Here is a 23417-nt window from a genome sequence, read left to right on the forward strand (position 1 = left end):
CTAAAGAGATTTACCTTTAGCTATGTAGATATAAGTTGTATCTCCACACCACATATAGGTTGAAAATTGAAAATCGAGCCACAATTCAGGTTTGTGGTCTAGATGGCCCTAAATCTCTTCTAGGTATTTTTGCTTTCCATTTGGATATTCAGACCACATAGATATGGTCATAAATTCATTATCTTGCTACATCTGAGTCACTAACAAGGAAAGGAAGCTTATCTAATTACCAATTCCCGCGAGTCAAACAGGACTCTCCCCTTTCATTAAATAAAGAGAAAGTCATCAGATTTAACTTCAGAGAAATAGGCGCATGCATATACCCGACTTCTCAGTATCCTCTCTGGATAAGAGGGTGGAACAACTATTTGGTTTCCATCTCATTCTTGTAATGACAGAAAAGAGAATACAAAAAGTCCATTGTAAATTTGTACAAAATGTATGCATATATAAATACATATCTATGGGTGTATATAAATTCTAAAGAAGATTTTATCCATCTACATCTTTAAGATTCAGAGTCCCATACAGTTGACATAATGGTATTCTCTCTCCAATTTTCTAACCTTTAAAAACAATAAGAATCAAGCATGCCACCTTATGAATACTGAATAGCAAGTGCAGAAGTTGAGCTGTAGCTATAGGGATTTGAAGCAATTAGTTTGACGGGACATCAGTGAATAAAATCCTTAAAATAAATTTGTCTATTTCCAGATTGCTTTTTGTTTCATATAGAATGAAATCCAAAATGCCCTGTTGGTAGCATCCCAAACTCCTTAGACTGTCAACTGAGCTCTATAAGAAGCAATGCTTTAAACAGGATCTCTTCAAATTGCTTGGATATGTGCTTATTGCAATAATTTGGTGTGGGGACTGGCATTACTAGAATTTCATGTAATTCCTTAACTCATAAAAAATCTCAAGTGACACCACCAGATTATAGAGTTCTGAGAATATTAACTCAGCATGAAATTTGACTCACAGATCATATCATCTTTACATAGAGCACTATTAAAAATATTAAGCCATAGTCAATTAATGGAGAAAGGCATACATATTTAAAGGGGCACATTAAGAACATATTATGGATGTGTACCCATGTTTAGAGGTATCAAGATCTTTTTAAACAATATATATAATGTTTTTATTTCTCCTGTTTCCTCTATTCCTTTGGGGAAAAATTATACAGGACGATTTCATAATTACCCCCAGGCTGCTCCTTGAAAGGGGATTATTATTGCATTCCTTGAATGCACTATGATTCATAAGGCAAAATGTATGAGTAGCTTCAGCACCAAGGAAATGGAGTCATCATCCAGCACTGCTCACAACAGAACATCTTATTGCTTTAATAAAATGGGAAATTATTCACTGTAAAAAGTGCACCTAATAAGGGGGACAAAGTAATATCCACGCACTTAGTGGAGCTCATTGGAAATGAGGAAGCTCCCTTCTGAATCCCTAATTCTATTCAAATTTCAAGTCCAAAATTCATTCTGTAATAAGGTATTAAAGAGCTATAGCTAGATGAGGGTGAGCTACAAAAATTAATGGACTTTCTTCTTTACAGTGCCTTAGTCATTCTGATGTACAATGTAGAGCTCTGATGTACTAAAGGATTCCCTAGTGGCCTGAGGGAGTTAATGCACTCTTTTACCTATTACTAGGAAGTGACTAAGGCACTGGAGAGAATCTGGTTCATTGTTTAATATATTACACTCAAAGATTACACCTAATCTTCCTAATATTACAACACGGCATGCTAAAATGATGATCCTCTGTGCTTCAGAAAAGGTCTTGAGTGGATATCTAATGGTGATTAAAATTTACCTTACTAAATTGTTTTTATAAAAGATGTAGATTGAGTTTGGGCAATTTAATAGATGACCTAAAACCTCAGAGGTACTATTTTCTCTGGATAAGAGCACATATACCTGGAACCAAGACAGAGAATCTAGAGCTACTAGTTACTTGGGAGAGGGATGCACTTAGGGGCAATTTTGCCTTACATCCTGCAGGTTAGTAAGGTCTCTTTTGGTTGAGCTTTCTGTAGAACATTCTCATTCATACATTTTCCAAATCTGTTCCCAAGAAAGGATGCCTGCATATAGTTTAAGATTATAATATGCTTCTGGCCTCTTCTATCATCAACCCAAGGAAACAAGTGGTAAATAACCATAGGTGGACTCCATTTCTAACATAGATGGCCTTATCTGGCATTAGGAGAGAGAACAAAGATATTGATCTTTTTCTCTCACTTTCTTTTTTCTTACTCTTTCTTCATACATTCAATGAAGTTAGGTAAGCCACACTGAGAAAGAGAAAGAGAGCACTCCTTTAGCTGCATCTCAGTTACAGGCACAGATATCTAACTAAACAAGCTGCAAACATTTTTATCCTACAAGCAGTTACTGGATTTAACTTCTTTTAAAATTTGCATGTCCTGTCGTCCAAATTGCCCAACATCCCCGCCAGTCTCACCCCCAAACACGTACAGTACAAGCAAGCACACACACACAACTGCCTCCAGGTGGTAATTGCATGCAGGGAGGACTACAGGCACTGTTTAAATATTAACCATGTTTTAATAGATGGCATTCCTGCACATCCATTATTTGTTTGTTTTCTGTTGTGGTTGTTCTGTTATTCACAAAAGAAATAAGAAAACATATGTATCATATTTTTATAACAATCTACTACAGAGTAAGGTACAAAAGAACACTTCTGGAAACAGCAGAAGCCAGGCCTGCACCACTGAATTCCTCATCCAGTGGTAATAATTATATCAACAGCTGGGAATTAAGAACAAGAATATACAGTTTGGAGGACGTAGTACAGAATTATAGTTTGCTTCTGTATTTGGTACCAATATAATAAATATATAACAAAGGTGCACTTGTTCTAAAAATTAAACTGAAACATTCTTGTTGGTTAGATACTGCACTTTCAGTACTGCACATCACCTAATTTATTTTATTTTATTTTATTACAAAAGAAGGTAACTTATGCAATGTTTAATAAGAAGAAAACCAAGAGTACACGCAAACCCGATTGTAGAAAAAGAGGAAAGAAACCAACAAAAAGCTAGAACACTTTCCAAAACATCCGCTCCTCGACTTGCACAACCAAAGAATGTACCCAGTTCTGAGACAATTTCAGCACCAGACCTGTCTGGACAGCTCCCGGATCCTCTGTGAATCCTGAAAATGCCACAAGTCAAAAGTGTACAGATGGGGGAGCAGGGCAAGGACTAAAGCAGTAGATTCTTTCTTTTTCTTTCTTTCTTTCTTTCTTTCTTTCTTTCTTTCTTTCTTTCTTTCTTTCTTTCTTTCTTTCATTCTTCTTAAAACTCATTTATAGACGTTTAATGAACTTATGCTCGGCCAGCGAGGGACATTTCTAAAAGTAAATTAAAATGCCTGGTCCTGGAAAAGAGAATGGTTAACTAAAGGTGAGAAGAGGGCTGACTGGAGAGCGGTACCTGTCATAAACGTTTTTCTGGGACAGTCTCTGGCCTCCTGAGGTCCTGGTGCTTAATGTTTACGTTTTCTTTATAATATACTATTGCCTGAGTCCGGCTGAACGTGGGAATGGGGAAGGGAGGGAAGCTGAAGGAAAAGTGGGGGTGAAGGGGAAGAAAGGTAACTGAACCTTAACTTGACAGCTATGTACAACATACCAGGCCCCCTCCACTCCCTTTGTTCAGGGAGTCAACGCCTTTTACATGTTTGGTAGCTTGTGCGGTCTCTCCTCCGTATTGTGGGGGCGCAGGGTGGAAAGGGAAGACGTGTCCTTCACTGACAATGAGAACTTATGTGATTTGTCATGCGCTTGGATCGTGTTATTAATATTATAATAATTACTATAAATAATAATAATAAAGTATTATTATCAGCGTTATTTCTTCTTCCGAGACTTTCCTCGCCCAATATTTACAAATACCGCACAGTGCCTCGGCGGAGGAGAAAAAGAGTAGGGGGAAGACAAATAAGGAAAGAAGGAAGAGGAAAGGGAGGCCACAGGAAAGTGGAAGAGGAAGGCCGGAGAAAAAAGAGCAAGGACGGCAAAGATGCTGGAAACGAGGAAGGGAAGAGGAGAGGGACTAGACAATCAGGACAGTACCACCGTTTGCAAAAGGCCCTCGCCAGCTGGGTCCAAACAGGAGGAGGCTGTGTGCGCTCCTTGCGGACTGGGGGCCGGTGGTGGAGGCGGAGGAGCACAGGGACTCTGGCACGGGAGGCCAGGGGAAGAAGAGGCGTTGGATGAGGCGCAGAAGGCAGCGTCCCCTCCCTGCTTCTCCAGCCGGCTTTCTTTTGCTTGGTTTGGGGCCTGGCCGCCCTCGGGTTGGGGAAGCCCCCTGCCGCCGCGGTTGCCGCTGCAGTGATCCCGCTCATATTCCTCCTGAGCCCTCTGCATCTTCCGTTTCTTCATCCTACGCTTGTGGATGTGGAAGGTGGAGAGGGACAGCACGATGAGGCAGAAGATGAGGGTGACCAAGACAATCAGCACCAGCGTGGAGGAGAACGAATGGAAGAGCTGCTGTCCCACCTGCGTGATGCACGTGCCGCCGCCGCCTCCTGCGCCCGGGCCACGGGCGCTCGCGTTGCCCGTGCCGCTGGCGTTGGGGGAAGCAAAGGTCCGGTTGAGGAGACACGGCGGCAGCGCCAGCCTCAGCTCCTTGGGCTCCCTTGCACTCATCGGCGCTGGGCTGGGAGGGGCCAGGCACACCAGACTTCCTCTTCTGGGCACACGGTTCCCACCAGCCAAGAAAAGGACGGAGCCCGCGCCACCCAAAATTACTCCCTCGTGTGGGAGGGGATGCGCTAGCGAGCGAAGGACTGAGGGAGCAACTGCGGGCAAGCAAGCCGGCCAAGGAGCGAGCGGTGCCCAGGAGATCCTCTCCGGCCCCGCCTCGAACGCGTGTTCGCGCGCCCTTTTCCTTTGCCAAGGCACCAGGCTGCAAAGAGAACAGGCTTAGTTAGGATCCCAGCTGCTGCCCGGGGGAGCGCTGAGAACCGGAACGATCACCGCCACTGCAAAGCGGCCCTCTGAGCACACTGCCTCAGCTGGGCGCCGCCCGTCTTCTCCGCAGCCCGCGGACCCCAGCCCGCCCGCCCGCCCCTGGCCACGCACCAAAGCCTCCAGTTCCGCGTTCGCGCCACTTTGCTGGGAAGAGGGTCTGCGCCGACACCGCGGAGATGCCGATTACTCAGCAGATAAAGCAGCCACCCTGAGCACTCCACAACTTTCTAATCGCAACACACACTCAGCCACGTCGGAACGCGGTCCCTGCTTCCCAGAGCGCCGACTGTCCTCTTTCCGGAGCCCTCTCAATGGATGTCTTCGCCTGGATCCTACCTTTCCCAGCACCCACCCCGGGCCGCCGAGCCGGCCCCGGGTACGCAATCTTCCCTTCCCTTCCCTCCCCCTCCAGACTCTCGCTCCCTGGACGTTGGCAGATCCCTTAGGTCCCAATCCCATGGGGGTAACCCTGGAGCCACATCCCATTCCGCCTCTGTCCGCGGCTGAGGCTGACACGCAGGATCACGCTCCATCCTTTCTCCATCCTTCTTCCCTGGTACCTCCCCAACCCCCCCGCCCCCCCCCCTCCACAACACACACAACCAAAAAAAAAAAAAAGCTGAAGCACCTTTCTTTCTCAGCTAAAGCACATCCTTGCAAACGCCCCCTTCTCCACATCTCTCTGTGCCCCCCACTTGACAGTATCCTGCTTCTTTCTAAGGGTGCTGGAAATGAAAGGGGGAGGGTTCCCGCCTGCAAAGTTTGGGGAACAGACCTTCTCTCGGGCCTTCCCAGTCCCAGCCCGAGGGCCCTGAGGCTCTTCCCGGGGAACAGAGCCAGGGAGATCCGTAGCGCGCAGCCGAGCCCCCTTGCCGCTCTCAAGCGGCAGCTGCAAACTGTTGCACTGCGGAGCAGTGAGGCGGCGTGCAAGCCCGGGCCGGGGCAGGGGCGGGGGCCGGAGCTACGGCCAGGGGTGCCTGCGCAGGCCGCCGGGGCTGTCCTACCCGCTCGCGCCCGGCCAGCCGGCCTCCTGGAGCCTTAGACGCACCGTGTCCCTTACCTGGGGCCGCCAGCTGGCTGCAAGGAGGGAGCCCCGCCGCGCGGCTGCAGTGAACGGCTGCAGAAGGCGCGGAGTGAAGGGGCCAGAGACCAAGCCGCGCTGTCGCCGCCGCCGCCGCTTCGGGGAGCTCAGCTCGCAGCCTATTGCCAGAGAGGCCGGTGACGTCAGGCAGCCACCGCCAGGGCTCCGAGCCACCCCTCAGGCCCCCACCCCACCCTCATACCCCCAGCACCTCGTCCTGGCAGAGCCAGCCTCTGCCACACACGTTCCCGGTTCCCTGTTGTTCCCCTACTCAGGGGTTGAGCAATAACCCCCATCTCCACCCTGTGAGCAACCCACCTTCCGCACTCCTCTGCTTAGGAAGGGCTGAAGCTTCAGTTCTCTGGCTGCCCGATTCCTCACCCTCCACCCTTTCCCACGTGGTCCCAAGCACACATTTTTACACTCTAGAGATCCATCTCCCCTCAGGGCACACAATAGATTTTCTCCCTCTGCTGAGGGGGATCTTCCCCTTCTCCAATCCTGTTTACGCTGGCCTGGCTCTGAACAGAAACAGTGCATGAGAAGGGCATTTCTGAACACAAATGTGGCCGAACCTGAAATACAAATCTGAACATGTATTTAACATCAAACAATCTAAACGAACCGTTTTCCTCTCCAGTAAGATCAGAGTCTCCAAATTACCTTTCACTCCACCCGACTCAGGATCCTCCTCTCTTCCCTCACACACTCATCTCCAGGCCCAAGACCCACTCCGTGTATTAAATACTCCTATTTTGACAATCTAGCCACTCATGAGCACACAAAGCTCACAAAAGGCTTATAAGGCAGGAAGACGAAAATCACTCAGAGGAGTGCAGAAATGAAACCCTATGAAAATTCCAGGCATTGTGCCTCTTACAAAGTACCCCTTCATGGCCCTAATACTTGTTAAAGTGTTTGGTGCTTTTCTGTAGTATTAAAAATAGCCTTTCTGCACAATGGATAGGACTTCCTGAAAGAGTCTCATCAGCCTGCCTAAATCTGGGCAGAGACTAATCAACTATTGGTTTAGAACCCTTGGGAGAATATGAAAAGTGCATTTAATTACAGTAGCCAACTTCAAAATAAAGTATTCTCATATGTCTACTGTAGAAAACAGCAGTCTCAAAGATATTGTATGGTCTTTGAAGGCATTCAGGTGTCTTAATAAATGTACATTTCCTTCTTCCCTTACTGTTTTGTTTTCTTCCCATCTTTGAGTCCAACACAGTGCCTGTGTAGTACTCACTTGCTAAATTCAGTGCTGCAGTATACGTGGCTGCTTTTTCTTGCTATGCCTCAGAATTGAGAGAGAAAAACAATGGCTGATGCTCACCTATCTGCTTGCATTTGCAAGCAGAGGGTTTTGTAAGAAAGACAGTTTGACTCGCGAGGTAACGGTTATCTGTAATCTGGGGGTCCCTTCTTCTGAGCCTGTGTTGCTATCTAGTCCTACTCCAACTTCTCCTTTTCCTCTCCTTGCCCATGACTTATATACAGAGAAAGAAATACATCATTTCTCCCCCAAATTCTTTCATTTGTTTGAACAAAAGTCATCAACTTTTTCTTCATAATTGTTTCAATTAAAAAAAGTATCTCTACTTAAGCTAATAGTATAGCTTAAGCATTAATAGTATAGCTTAATAGCAGTACATGCTGAATAATACATGGTTTCTTGAGAGCACGGATTGATGCCTTTGGCTGCCAGAGTCACACAATTAATGACAGCCAATGACCCCAATGCTGGTTTAACTTTCTTGCCTGGAATGAGGACACCTAATGCCCTGTAAAAGACACCTGCCACATTTGGACATTCTGAATTTGATGGGCTCAAGGGCTAGAAGGATGAGCCTTGTTTTCACTGTGATCACTACATGAGACTTCACTATTGATGCTTGACATGCAATACCCCATTTTTCACACTTTCTTTGTTCCTGAAAAGTTGAGTCTAATCTACATTTTGTAAAGCAAATTCAATTTTGAATACCCCAAAAAGAGTTTGGGCTATTTAAAGAGGCTCTTTAGAAAAGCCGTCTTTAAAGCAAAGAAGTTTTTCATAATTAGAATTAACTCTCACTGGTCTGTTTTCCAAACTTGAAAAAATTAGTTGTCAGGTTCTCCCAGTGAGAAACATACACGCCTTCACAATATGTTATAATGAGATTACAATACGTATATAATGGGATTCCTTTCGCACACCAAGCTTCTAGGGCATGTGATTAGGCTGTCATTGTTCTTATTCTTTTGTTATAAATTATAATCATCTGTTATAGCACAAGTGCTAAAAGTGTTTGCACCATTTTACACAACCTATGAAAAGACAAGGTGATGTCTTGGAGAATTTACAATCTGCAGCAGATGAATGTGATCCCCAAGACAATTGTATTTAACTGGAAATGATTTAGGTAGATTAAAGACATCAATTTTCAGGTCAAAAGCCCAGTACACTTTTTTTCCTTTCTCCTTCAAGAAGAATAGTCTGTAGGTTTATAATATGTTCTTACCCAGAGAATGAATGTGCTAAGCAGATAGACGTGGATATCATTGGGTAGTATGATTCAAGCCCCAAGAATACCAGTGGCAGCAAATATGCACACCTCTTGGTCTACAAGAATTGATCCCACTGAGTTGCTATATGATTTTGGCACATCTGGCACAATGACAAGACTTCTTCCAGACAACTTGTTGCCACTGTTTTTGCCACGAAACTCCTCAGGTCACACTTGCAAGAGTGGAGGACCAAGAAGCCTATGGGACTCCCATAATCTCCTCTTGTGATGGGAAAGCCCCTCTGAACTCAGGCACATTCCATATATTCAGCAATATTTGCCCTCAAGTTTGATGTGGATCTCCAACTAGCTTAGACAGAAGTGCCACATGGGCACCTGGTACCTCAAACCAAACAAGCACTGAATCAATAATAATTACAACAGCAATAATAAGTGCTATTATTATTTGCAAAATGCCTCCTATGTACCAAGCTTACTAAACTCTCCTTATAACAGCATTAAACCTCAAAGTAACCCTGCAAGGTTATTTTTTGCCAGAATACAAAATTACTTATTTATTCATTCACTTATTTGCTCAACAAAAATCTTTGAGTACCTGCCATATGTCAAGTGAGGAAGCTAAAGCTCAGAGTAGCTAAAGACCATGCCCAAGTCACCTAATAGTATAGTGCTGGGATCAAACCCAAGCAAACTGATTCCAAAGTTAGTATTCTTTTCATGACTAGTGGTTTCTCTCTCACACACACACCCACACCCATATCTCTATTTCTACCTCTGATACAATTTTATCTCTATCTCTATCTACTGCTGATTGGAGGAATGTAAGAAAGTAAAACTAGAGAAAAGCAGAGCTGTTTAGTTGAAGCAGAGGAGGGGTGCTGAGAAGCCTTGTCACCAGGATCCTCCCCTCTCCCCAGAAGCAGTCCACAAGATGCTCCACTTAATTCCTTGGACTGAGCAGAGTCCAGTTTGGAAACCCTTGTACTGCGCTAGGTCACCTAAGCAGGTTATTCTAGAACACGGTGCAGCATGATACATGCCAGGCTCCTTTTAGATTTACAGGGGCTTTTCCAGAGGCTGTTCAGGTGATCTTAACATTTTGCCTAATCACATATCTCGACTACTCTGGCTCCCTGAATACCTACAGAGATATGCTCTGTATGTTGTCATATTGCTGTTAAATCAACTACTGGTCCAGCCAGCAACTAATTAATAAACAAGGTGCTGAATGAAGCTCTTGACCTTATTCAAATTATCTAGTTTTTTTCCTGATTCATTCTTCTCATCTGTAAAATGAGAATAGTATCTTCATTACAGTGTTTATTTTAAGTACTGAGTATATACTAATCATTCAGTAAATGGTAGCTCTTTACACTGTAAAGCTATTACTAAGATTAATATTTTAACCATGACAATAGAAGCATTATACTGTTTGGGACATCAAAATTCAGGAAAATTTTTATAAGTCTGAGTATTTTTATGGGAGGATAACTATAAGGGTGAAGGGACTGAAAACAATAATAGATAATGAGCAACTCAAGGAACTAGGATTATGAATCCTAGAGATGGGAAGACATGGAGGATGCATCATAGAAACTTCAAATGTTTAGAGAATCATCAACAGAAGATGAATTTATCCTTCTCTAGGTACTCAAGAGAGAACTGAAACATAGTGGAATAGATATATGGTAGGAAGTATATTTCAATTCACTATTTCATAATTGAAAAGATGTTTTTCTATATGTAACAGGTTATAAACTAAACCAGCCATCTTCAGACTGGGGGACTCATATCCCTGGGAGTACACTAAGATTTTTCCAGGGGTATATGAGTATGTATAGTTTTAAAGGAATAATTTCCCAAATCCTCAACCTCCATGTGTACTTTTCCCCAAAATGTATCTATCTGAGGTTAAAACTTACCCTTTTTCACCTTTCCTTGTATTTCTCCTACTTTACAAAGGAAAAACCTATGTTCAAAAATCCTCAGTCTTACTATCATGCATTATTCAGGGTGTAGAAACCTTTAGGGAACCAACAAAGGAATACCTTGAGGGTGTATAACTCCTGAGGTAGTGACAGCAAAGCAAAAAGATCATCTGTAAGAACTATTGATGGGACAGTGCCTTATTTCATCCAGGTGACAGACTAATTTTAAGGTTCTATGTCTATTTATACATCGATTTATCTTAGAACTAGAATTTGGAAGTGAAATGGTTGTCACAGGGATACAAGTAGTTCAGTTTATTTAAATTGAAAAATGAATACAGATTTTTTCTCACAGAAAGTAAGCCTGATTTGTCTATTTGGATTGACAATTTGCACTTGCCTGATAGTATGGAAGACATATTATACAAACTGAATGAACTAAATCTATCAATCTGGATGTTTTGACAAAATATATTTAAAGTACATATGTGATATGGAATATGCCAGAAATTACATTCTTTGCAACTGTTAACTTATGATTAAAAAGTTTTAGATGTCAAATTAAAATGTGCAAAGGGGTCTATGATTCTCCAAAATTATTTTAGGGAGTATTCAGGCAAACAAAACAAAACAAGTTTGAAGATTTCTATTCCAAAGTGTCCACTCCCTTGACACTGTCTAGAAGGGCTCAAGCATAAACTAGATGCATCAAGGGTGTCATAAAGTAGATGTCTTCCTAGAGTAGGAGTTTAAACCAGGTGGCTTCTCTAATTTTAGGAAGGTTTGGGAGCCCACACACCTTTATATACCCATCAGGGCATTTCTAATTTCAAGCTGCATAAGTATATGCTTCATTCTTTATACTTCATAATAAAAGCATTCTCCATTCAAGTCTCAGACCCATTTATATCTGAATATTTGCACAGAAAGTCAAGGTTCCTCTTGCTACATTATCCTTGACTGGGAAACATTCATTCAATGAATATTCACTGTGTGCCTAACATGTGCCTCAAATTGTTCTAGGTGCTTAGTACATCAGTGACCACAAGAACGCCTCTGTAATCAGGAACTTGCATTCTAGTTACATACACGATCACATTCTGGTTTTCTAGGCAAAGGTAAAGAATGTTTAATATTCCTCTTTTTTTCTAATATTTTTAAATGAAATATCATGTGTGTCAAAGAACAGAAGAATGTAAACTAGGTAGACTGATGGATGTAAAGCTAAGAAGTTGATGGGTTAGGACCAGCAAATGTCAAATAATTCTTAAAATCTTTGTGACCAGCAGCTCCTAGAAAATGAGAGTTTTGGTTCATGATCAGAAACCCACTGGCATATGCTTCTTTCAAGTGCTGCAGGCTGTGAATCTGCCTTTCATGAGAAAGATAAACAAAATATTTCCACCATGAACAAAAAGATATGCCTAAACTAGAGTTTCTCGATCTTGGCAGTATTGGCATTTGGGGTCAGATAATTCTTTGCTGTGAGAGGTTGTCTTAGGCATTATGGACTGTTGGGGTAGGAGATTAAGGATTAAGTTCCCTGATTATTCAATCAAAAACTAATCTAAGTACTGCTGTGAAGAGATTTTTGTAGATGTAATTAAACTCCCACAGAGTTGACCTTAAAATATAGAGATTACTCAGATAAGCCTGATTTGGTTAAGTAAACCCTTTAAAAGTAAAGAGTTTTCTTGGGCTGGTAGCAGAAGAGGAAGTCATAGATTCAAAGCAAAAGGGGGATTCAACATGCTGTTGTTGACTTAGAAGATGGCAGGGGACATGAACAAACTAGTGTGGATATCCTTTAGGATCTGAGAATGTCTGACATCCAGCAAGGAAATTGGGACATCAGTCTTACAACTGCAAGGAACTGAATTCTGCCAACAACTTGAATGATCTTTGAAATGGACTCTTCCACAGAGATTGCATGTAAGAGCCCAGCTTGGTCAACACCTTGATTTCAGCCCTGTGAGACTCTAAGTAGAGAACCTGCTTGAATACCCCTCCCAGTCCCCTCGGACTTCTAACCAATGGAGCAGTGAGACAATACATGAGTGCTATTTTAAGCTGTTGTGTTACACAGCAATAGGAAACTACTACATATGTTTAACAGTGTTCCAGGTCTCTTCCCACTAGATGGCCTCAGTACCACTCTCCAGTTGTGACAATCAAAAATATCTCTAGACATTGTCAAATGTCATGGGGGTGAGGGTGCAAAATCACCCTGGTCGAGAACCACTGGCCTAGACATACAACTTCTCTCTGCACAGTTAAGAACCAATGATTCAAAGGAAGAGATGGGCATCTTGAACCCTACCCATATTTTATGACAATTTCAATTATTGTTTTCTCTGAGTTACTGAATTTGACCAAGACAGAATCTGATGTAGAGTGAGGAATGCTGTAGTAAATCAATCTGTAACAAATTTAAAAAATATTAGGTCCCAGGGATCAATCAAGAGTGTTTGGAGGAGAATAAATAGTGCCAACAAAAATTGTTACCGTTCATGTTAAATGAAGGTTCATGCAAAGAAAGGGGAAGTGATCTTACTTGATTTGAGTATAGCTTTGGATTTTGTTTTCTATAACACAAAAGCTCACAGTAAGAGAGAAACACTTAGCTCAGGTCACAGAGCTGTTGGTGGTCACACAATGTTCGATGATCTGGAAGATTCTGATGGAACAAATGATAATAAATGACTTATTCCACATTGTGGGTGACCATCTCAATTCCTCCTGTTTCTCTCTTCCTTATGAAGCAAACATTACTGTATTTATTTTGAGAATCAAGAAAGAAAGCCAAATGGCCCCATGGTTTTCAAACTTTATCTCCTGTACATTTTTTTTCATTGTCTATATGTCCTGTTATGCTTGAAAAAGCAAACAAATGAAGCAATGTGAATATGGCTTTAAAGCATTTGTCAACCCTAAAGTATGACTAACTAGGAAAGAAACACATGAGACAGCTTAGATTTCTTCCTGTACTCTAAGTTACCTTTCCTCTACATCAGTTGCTGTCAACTATGTTTTTATTACTGTAACAGACCATATGGGGAATAGACAAAAGCAATAATGAAGTAATAGAAGGGGCATGTTGAAGAGGCACACGACGTAATCAAATGAATCTGTTTTTTTGTTTGTTTCACTGGGTCTTTAGATATTGTCCAGAAATATCTTCCTTGCAACTGAATGAAAATTTGGTAGATATCATGACTTTTTGAATCAGTTTTAGTTAAAAGACACTCTTACATCCTTTTAAATCAGAACACAATGTCAATTCAGTAATTAGACTATCTAATCTAAAATACTTACAAAAATTCAAAAACTGATTAATCATACATTTTCTCTTTCCTCACAGCTTGGGCTTATTTTAAAATGAAAGCCTAGAACCATAAAAAGTAGTATTTGGCTTCTTGTCTATTTCTCTGGCTTATATGTCTCCTCTTTTTCCTCACTTCCCATCTTTAGATTGCTAGATAGTTTCTTTTATCTCTGGAGTCAAAACAAAGGAGAGGGAAAATGGTAAAGGGATAGGAAAATTTTACTTAGACTGGTTCTGTCCCAATATGCCTTTACAATCCTGGGTCCCGATAGATGTCCAGGTTGACTCAAGATGGAGAACCTCCTCCTTGACCTGTTGACATTCAGCCCTTTGTTCAGTTGTCACCAGTGACTATTTCTTCACTCCCAGGAATCTATTCAGGTTTTTGCAGCTTAATCCTAAAGGAAAACTCTAGGAAAGAGTGTTCAACACCCATCCAAGAATTCTCCCACCTGAGGAGAAAGGGAGCTGGATATTTATACACCAAGTGCTTCTTATTTGCTGCAGGCCATCCTTTTCCAAGCTTCAAGTAACTATCCCAGTAACATGTTAGCATCAACTATAGGAATCCTTCCCAGTACATTAAAGCTGATGTCATGGGTGAATGTATCCATTTCAAAATCCTCTGTATCCAGTCTTATAGTCCTCCCTGCTGGGCTGGTACCCTCAGAGTCCACTTTCAGGTATGTTCTCCTGATTCTGCTGGGACACAAGAGCCAAGCCTTATAGCTCTTTTGAGATGATTCCTTTTTTCCTGGAGCAGGGAATGTATTTTCCCAGGAGTTCAATCTGAGTTTTTATCCTAGTTATTGTCCTGGAATCTGTGAGTGGGGTAGAGGTAAACCTTGAAGATTAGTATCATCTCATGAAGAGTCTGCCTCTTATAATTTCTCTGCAATGAAAAAATCTGTTATCTTATAACAATGGGGAGTGAACAATTTCTGTAGGCCCAGGGGTTCAGGAAAATCTGCAGATTCAAAGTTTTCAAGTACATCTCCCCATCTCAGTTCTCAGAGCCACACTCCTTCCCTATCAAGGCCCCAATTTTTGCATAAGAGACTTGTCAGGGCTGAGAATTAAGTTTTTGAAATTCTACCTCTTCCACTCAGGTCTGCACCCAATTTTCAGCTGGATCTGCCCTCCGGCTACAGGAAATATTGTCTCTTTTAATGCTGTATTAGTGGTCTTCTGGGATTCACACTGAGAATAATTTGATGGTTGTTGAATTGAGTTTGTCACTTTTTTTCCCTTCAGTGCCACTGTGACAACAATAACCAATTCCACAGTCCTCATAATTACCATTGCCACTATATCTAAAAATGTGAGATACTGTATAAGCTTATACTCCATTCCAATTCACCACAGATGAGAATATTTATAATTGTGATGCTCAGCATGCCAAGGATTATCATCACCTCTCTTATCACCCCCAGTAATGGGGCCCTTTTTGTGATTTGGTTGACAAGTTCCAGAATCCTTTCATAGTGGTGTTCTTCCTTGGACCTCCTCTAGTGCCAATTGTCTTAGTTTGAGTTCCTCCAGAAGTAGACCCTGAGGCAAGGATTTGAATGCAAGTAGTTTATATGAGAGTTGCAGAGAACACCAGCAGGATAATGAGGGAAGAGGAGACAACCAGTGAAGAGCACAACACAAAGCCAGCTGCCACTAGAGTTTCATTCATGTCCACAGGGACATTTTGGGAGTAGTGTCAAACACATGCCTCAGAATTAGCCCAGCTTAGAAACAAGGGAACTGTGGTATTTGTAATGTACAAATACACCTCAGTCTCACACTTCAAGTCAATCTTGTTCTAAGATGCTCCAAGGAGGAATTAATTCCCCAACACTTCTGGTCTACTTCACCCCCAGGCAGAGTAGCCCTCTCCATTTCTAGAAAAATCCTTAGGACTGGAGTTACTATGAGCAAATTGAAATGGAAGGGCCTAAGGGATATGTGTGAAGCACCGGTGGCATCTGCTACAAGCTCCTCCGTGTGGCCTAATCAACTCCATCAGAAAGGTTCATGTACCTTTGCCAGATGAGGTCCAGACACACAGATTACTGAGATCTGAGCAACTCACCCCTGGTTCTACCACCAAAGCAGTCTGTCAGACTTTTCTCTTCTAGATTTCCTGCCTGAAAATCAGACCCAAGTCAACGGAGCCCCACCTTCCCACCAACTTCTACAGTAACATATATATCTAGCTCCCCAAAGGGCCACATAGAAGGACACCCCCATTTGTCTGAGGCAAAGGATGGGAGGAGTAAAGACATTTAACACAGCAACAGCCAACTCCTAGGAAATCTTTTCACCCATCTTCCCACCTTTCCCTATTATGACCCTTTTTTACATCTTTGATATGTTTAAGGAACCAAGGATCATGAAGGTGGTTATTGAATATTCCTATTATAAATTATCACACATAAATATGAACGTGAGTCTTACATTCTCTTTGGTATTTGGTATCTTCTAACTCCACCCCTCAGTAGACATGGAGAGAATTCTAGTCTAATACTCCCTTACAGTAGCAGTTGAGATTATAGCCTCAACCAACACTTCTCTCAGAACAGTCTTTGGAGCTAACAGAGCATGTGGAAATTTTTCAAAATGATTTCACAAAAGATGGCAATGAGGGAGGGAGGGGATCATGGAGGGCACTAATATTTACCATATACTGGGCATTTTACATGTATTTCCTTTTCATCTTTACAACAGCTCTGCAACCTAGGTTTGGTTATTCCCACTTGTGTGGTGGAATTGGGCTTAAGTCATATCCAGAGCACATATACTGTTAGTAATTGGCTAGGCCCAGACTAAAATGCTTGATTTGTCTGGATCCAAAGCACACAATCATTCCATTATACCAGGGAGACAGATCACTAACTCTAAATGCTACCAACAACCACGGATAAGAAATAAATGTATGAGTTTTATATATATATATATATATATATATATATATATATATATATATATATATATATATGTATATCTTATATCAGGATATAAGAGAGTAAAAACAGCTAGCCAGGGAGAGCACATCTCTGTGCTGACCAAACAAACCACCTTGACCATGAGCTGGATAATACACATGAGCCCCTAGTTTGCTGATTCAGACCAACTTCAGTAGCAGATTTGAAACCAGACAAACTTAGGTATAGACCCCAGCTCAGCCACCACTAATTCTGAAAACTTTGAATCATCTAATCTCCGTGAGCCTCAGTTTCTACCTCTGTAACATGGGGAGAACAAACTCCTACGTTTTAGCACGAAGTCAACTTTTAAAATATATGTTTTAAAACATATATTTTTATGTTACTTTTTTTACTTCGAAGCACACAGAAGGCACTTGGCAAATGGAAATTCTCATAGCCTCCAATGTATAGTGGGATTCTAGTCCAGCCTCCCTTTCCTTTCTCCAAACCTCCCTCTCTATTCTTAATGATTTTATAACATAGAAAAGAGAAGTAGATGATGGGAACATCCAAAGTACTTAAGGGATCTACACAGATTTCATGGATTATTTGAAATTATGGAGGCATGATATCAGGACTGGTGACATATAATCAATCTTCACCTGACTTCAAGGCTGAAAGGTCAGAGGAATGCCATGTGGAAGAATAGAGATGGTCACTGCATACTCAGGTCTGATGGGTTAAAGAGAACAGGAAACCATTTGATCCATATTATTGGAAACATAGGTATATTTTCTTTCAAATAAGTTTGTGATCATTGTTAACATCAAGAAACTAAATATCAAAAAAGGACAGACATTCTAAAAAAAAAGTCTTAAATTATATCATTTTTGCATTACAGGATACATTTTGGCATGATTATGTTGATTTACAAATATCTTTCAAGTGTAATACTTTTATTCTTAGGAATTTGATTAGATAATCCAAAGAAACTTATTTTTCTCCTTCTTTAATAAAAAGAAAAAAGAAAACTCTTGGGATTATAATATCAGATCTCAAAGAACACCTCTTGCTCTTAAGATTTGAGTTTTCTGCCAAGGGCACTGAAACTTAATACACTGTAATCCATTATTTAAATCAGGTATTATGTCAACAGGAGCTCATTTGTTCCTCAGAACATTAACATAATTCAAAATTATCTCCACATCTGTCATTCTTTGCTAACAATAGCAAGCTGCCATTAAGTTCTCCACTACCATCTAGTTCACTAGTAGCCAAACTTAAAGAGAACTTAAGAAAGCTGATGTCCTTCCCAGACTCATAGTAAGTTGTCACTTAAACAGTGACAGGCCAGGAACCCTCTTTATCTGTAATAAAGAGACACAGGGAGAGAGAGAGAAAGAGAGGGAAAGGAGCAGAGCCTGTAGATCCTAATGATCTGATGACCTGGCACAGCTCGTTTATAACATTTACCACATTCCTAAAATTACTTACCAACATGTACAACTCCTTCATTGGACAGCAAGGCCCTGGAAGGAAGGCAACATATTTGATTCCTCTTCTGTACTGTCTAGAATAAATGCGTCATAAATAAAAGCCTCATACATACTCATTTCCATTAATGGCTTTTAACTTCCTTCCAAAAGTCGTGCATACAAAGAACTGAGCAGATGGATTTGAGTTTTGCTTCTTCCATGTTCTCTGGTTCATCTTCCTATGGAGGTGATGATGAGGATCAAAGTCGTCGTAAGAGGAAGCAGTAGCAGGAGGCAGAGACAGAGCTCCCAAAGAGCAGGGGGTAGAAGTATATCTTTTCTAAAGCACTTTCTGATGTATCCTTATTCTACACCCTAGAGAAAGAGCTCTAGAGAAAGAGCTGAAGGCAAGGAAGATATCAGCAGAAAAGGGAAAGGGGACAAGTAGTCACTGAACAACTACTATAATATACAGTATTTGCAAACATTTAATCCTTGGAAATACCCCTATGGGTTAGAGAATTATCTCCATTTTATAGATGAAGAAAATAAGAGATTAAATAATTTGACCAAGGGCGCACAACTACTAAGAGATGAAGTCAGGATTCAAACCCAAGTCTGCCTGTCTGCAAAGCCTGCTCTTTTCATCAGTTCAGGTGGATATATCCTCCACTGGCTAGGCCCCTGACCACAGGAGTGGCTACACTTGGCTTGGCTCCTTGAGCCCCAACAGTCAGGAGATTCAAGTATTAGAAAAAGCAGGGCTGGTGTGGCCTGGAGCATTTAATCACTAGGACCCAAAGGGCTAACTTGCTCTTTTCTGAGCCTATGGGTACTGTGTTTTCAATGATCCAGCACCCAGCAGGCGAGCTATAGTCAGTATTATATAATGCACAAAGTTCCTATTATTTGTTTCTGTACTGATAAAATGCATATTAAATATTCTACCAAGCCTTATATAATTTACATCTGTTTATTTGAAAGCCAATTGTCAAAAACAAAACTCACAAAGAATTTGCTTTCACCTCTTTCTTCCAGCCAGAGCTTTAGTTCTGTTTGAGAGGTCGAGTAGGACCATTCTGAAATCTGAGATTTTCTCCTTACGCAGTCCATCCTCTCTAAAGATTTGGCAATAGAAGCTGTCCTCAGATGATTTGCAGGTTGGAACTTGAGACCTGCCTATTCCTTGCTTGTTTCATGTGAAGAGCAGAAACTCCAAACACCACCTAACAGAGGAAATGAGATCCCAGGGGATTCAAAGGTAACTCCTGGCTGAGGCCTGCCTGAATCTTGCTCTCCTACTACACTTCCTCCTACAAGAAACCTCTCTTAACAATCTCATTAAGGGCATCAGTTCTTTTAAGCATTCTTTAACATTACCTTCCTGTGGGCTGCATAATCCCAGGGGGCAGAACTGGGACCAGTGAGAGGCTGATTTTGATTCAACATACGACCTAGTTCTCAAATAATTATTGTTGAATGGGGAAGTAGTTGAATTGGCAGAGATTTGAGATTGAACTCTATTAACTTCTAAGATTAAAGTTAAAATTCCATGATTTAAAAATTTTGACTAACCAGTAGCTCTGCAGGGCCTAGGGGAAGGGGACATGGGAGAGCAAAGTTCAGTGAGATGTTCAATCCTAGAGGGCTGCGACTTAATGGTCCTCTTAGTACAAAATCCTCTAAAGTACAACATGATCCTGAGTGCCTGAAAAAAGGTTTGCAGAGGGTCAGAACCCAAATGGGCTTCAAGGAGAACAACTTATGAGAGAAGGAGCTGTATGTTGGAGGTCACTGAAGAATCAGTTACTATGAGCTCAGTCCTGATTCTTTAAATCAGAAAGTAAGAGACAAGCCCATCCCACCACCATTCCCTGCAAATGAAACAAATCTCTGTGGGTAGAATCACAGATTATAAATCACTAAAGCTAGAGCTGAGGCAGACTCAAAATCAGAAGCTTGTAGAACAAAGTCAGGGGGAGTTTAGGAGTGGGAAGGCAGCATGGTGAAGGTATGGAGCAAGACTAGTCTAGGCTGAATCTCCTGGGCTCTGGATTCCCACTACAGCCTTTGTGTTCTGCCCCACCTTGAAGCAGCAGGCCCACTCAACACCAGAGGTAATGACCACCTGCACCTTGACACTGTTGAGGTTCAGTCCTACTGAGTAGCTTCCTGAAAAAGTGCTATAACCTGGTCATATTCTCCTACTCCCTTGAATTTAGCATCTCCCAGAGATATCTGCTGATATCAGGATAGGAAGGTATGTGACAACTTTGTAGAATATTTTCAATGATTAAATGTCAAATCTACTTTCCCTGTCACTTGATCTCTCTGCCTCCTTTTTGATTTAACATGACACTGTGACATTCATTCTGTCTGACCTTCAGAAATAGCAGAAAGCTTTAGAAAAGGCATAGGCTTTGGGATCTGCTAAACCTGGGTCTGAAATATGTCACTGCCACTTAACCAACTCTGCAAACATGGATTTATTTTTTAAACTCTCTGAAACTCAACCTTAAATTTGTTCTTCTACAAAGTGGGAATCATAATTACTCCCAAGAAGGGTTCAGAATTGAGATTGATGAGAATTCAAGGGGAAGGGTTGTATGAGATCCCTACAGAAGTTCAGGAAATGTTTGCTCTCTGCCTCTTCCCTCTTTCTGTGCCCCTGTAGACTACACAATGTCCTTTAAGAAGCCAGATTACTCCCACAAGTTGTGACACTTTGAAAATAGATCACATTTTCAATGATAGCTATGTGATCCATATAAAATAAAGCATGTTCTGCCAACTAAATAAATAAAGGAGAGCGTGTACTCATTCTTGTTCTAATTTAATCTGCCTGAGTGCCTGAAGATTTTTACGAGGTAAATATTGTTTTCACTCAGACCTTGGTGCAGCATTCCCATTGAATTTGTCTCACTTCGTCCTTTTGATGTCATGCTGATGCCTTCCTAATAGACTGAAAGCTCTGTGTTGAGAAGAGAGATTAGTGAGATCTAATAACCAGTAAATACCTGTCTACTCTGGACGACCAGAGAGTGGGATGTTCTGAGCAACTTGCTGTTCTGTCCAATAAAGAGTTAGCACATAACTCTGAATTACCAGTTTCAAAGATAGGACTTATCACAACACATGACCAGTCCTAACACACTGAGGTAGTTGGTAATTTGGGACCTCCTTGGAGGCTGGGTGATGTGGAGCTCGTGGGGAGGAGTGGTGACAGCTCTGGCTCACATAAGAGAGTGAGCAGAGCTGTGTGCTCACGTGCTCTGGAAATGCTTTGACAGCACCTTTGATTCTGATGTATTTACTTGTTACTTGTTTCATCCTCATGAAAATTTAGAAATAAAAAATTTGTTCTAGGCTTTCTTCCATGACATTTAAAAAGTATTTACATATAATGCTCAATTTGACAATTCAGTGAAAAACAACTGCTTGTGTCCAGTGGGTCAGTGACTAATGGTTCAGTACAGGCCACACCTTCCCACCCTTGGCTCCATGAGGATAAAATACTGCCTTGATAGCCAGATACTTTATTTATTTAAAAGTAACTTTATTCTTTTAAAAAGAATGTAAAAATATTTAGAAAATACTGCCAAAAGGAATCAAAAAGAAAGAACATATCTGTAATATACCATTTGGAGATGCTCACTACTAATACTTTGAGAGTTTTTTTCTAGGCATAAATAAGACATGCAGAACTTTTAAAAAATAGGTTCATGAAATATAAACTGCAGTGGTATCTACTCTTTTGCCTTCTCAACAATATGTCATGAACTATGTTAATATTCTTCCTCAACATATGTTTTAATGATTGCAAAGAATTCCACATATCATAAACCATAGTTTATTCTGAAAACTAGGAACACTCTCAAAGCAATGCTATTATTTATAAAGAAAAAAAACACTTTATGGCTAAATCTTTGCTTACAACCAAACTTATTTCCACTGGATTAATTCTTGGGAGTAGAATTGAAGAATCAAAGTCATTTTTTAAAAAACGTATATATTGTCAAACTGTTCTCCAAAGATTGAAACCAAAGTATACACTATACTAGCAGTATAATGCTATTTATGTGTCTGTTCCCAAGAAAATTGTGAAATTCTTGATGTCAGGGATTGTGTTATTCATCTTTATATCTTATATCTGTCTGTTTTGGACATTAAGTCACTGGAATATTTGTTGAATGAATAAATGATTTGATGACTCTCATTGTTTAAACGAATATGTAATATAAAGCAAGTTTGTATGTCTCTGAGGCTCAGGTTCCTCTTTTGCAAAATAAGAATTTGGTGTTATATGCTCTTTAATATTCTATGATTTCACATCTCTTGTGTAAAAACAGTGACCTAGATACCCTGGGAGAGATTACTGATATGTACAATATATAATGATGGTGATGGTACTTGTAAGCATATATCATAAGTAAGTCAATTATAATTGTATAGAAATATACACAAATGTGTATATTATCTGGGAGAATAAGGCTAGATGACATGATGGGAGATTCCAGGAAGATGATGTTCAGCTAAACACAAATCACCTGCTTTTTATCTTTGAAAACGGTCCATTTCCCACTCAGGAGTTTGTGTTTTATCGATATCTAAAAAACAGGAGGTAAAATCATCTTTAAATTCAGTTTCCTTAAATAATTTCACCCAGGACAAGCAAACTTATCCCACTAGACTTTAGGAACATTTTAAGCACTTTTAAATTACCTGGGGTAAAACTGTATCTGTTGACTTACCTGCTTCTAGAGCTCCTGGCTAATTGGCAATGAATGTCTGTAGACCTGTCTCAATTCCTGGTGTAGAAATCACACCTACCTATAATTCTTCTTTCTCCAGGACATCCTTGCCTCACAAAAATATTTGGCTCCCACCATCACTTACTTTATTACTTTATTAACTAATTTGTGGTTATTTATTGAAAAAGTATAATGTGTCTTTTAAGCTACTGGGGGGAAATGAGGCAATGTGGTATATATTACAATGACAGGCATAAACATGATCCTTTGGACACATAGAGAAAGAAAACACATATCTCTGGGGTTCAGGGGAAGCCTCACAGAAGATAATGCTTGTAAATGATGCTTAAAATAATTCTTAGAAAATGAGCTCAAGTGTGCCAGGTAGATGGAATTGTATGGGTGACAGT

The 23417-nt window shown here is 40.9% G+C and overlaps 1 protein-coding gene across 2 annotated transcripts; it reads right to left on the reverse strand.

The window, feature by feature from the left end:
• Positions 1 to 3284: 3284 nt before the first annotated feature.
• On the reverse strand, positions 3285 to 6181 carry C8H11orf87 (chromosome 8 C11orf87 homolog). Of its 2 annotated transcripts, none has more exons than XM_060017182.1 (2): positions 6083 to 6181; positions 3285 to 4957 (listed from the first exon to the last, which is right to left on the reverse strand). In XM_060017182.1, the coding sequence occupies exon 2, from the start codon at positions 4696 to 4698 to the stop codon at positions 4111 to 4113; it is 588 nt and encodes a 195-aa protein (XP_059873165.1). In that variant the 5' UTR covers positions 4699 to 4957; positions 6083 to 6181; the 3' UTR covers positions 3285 to 4110. The 2 variants fall into 2 exon arrangements, with proteins under 2 accessions (XP_059873165.1, XP_059873166.1); XM_060017183.1 differs by lacking the exon at positions 6083 to 6181 and adding an exon at positions 5134 to 5366.
• Between the last annotated feature and the right edge of the window lie 17236 nt (positions 6182 to 23417).

This window comes from Delphinus delphis, chromosome 8, assembly GCF_949987515.2.
Source record: "Delphinus delphis chromosome 8, mDelDel1.2, whole genome shotgun sequence".
NCBI lineage: Eukaryota > Metazoa > Chordata > Mammalia > Artiodactyla > Delphinidae > Delphinus > Delphinus delphis.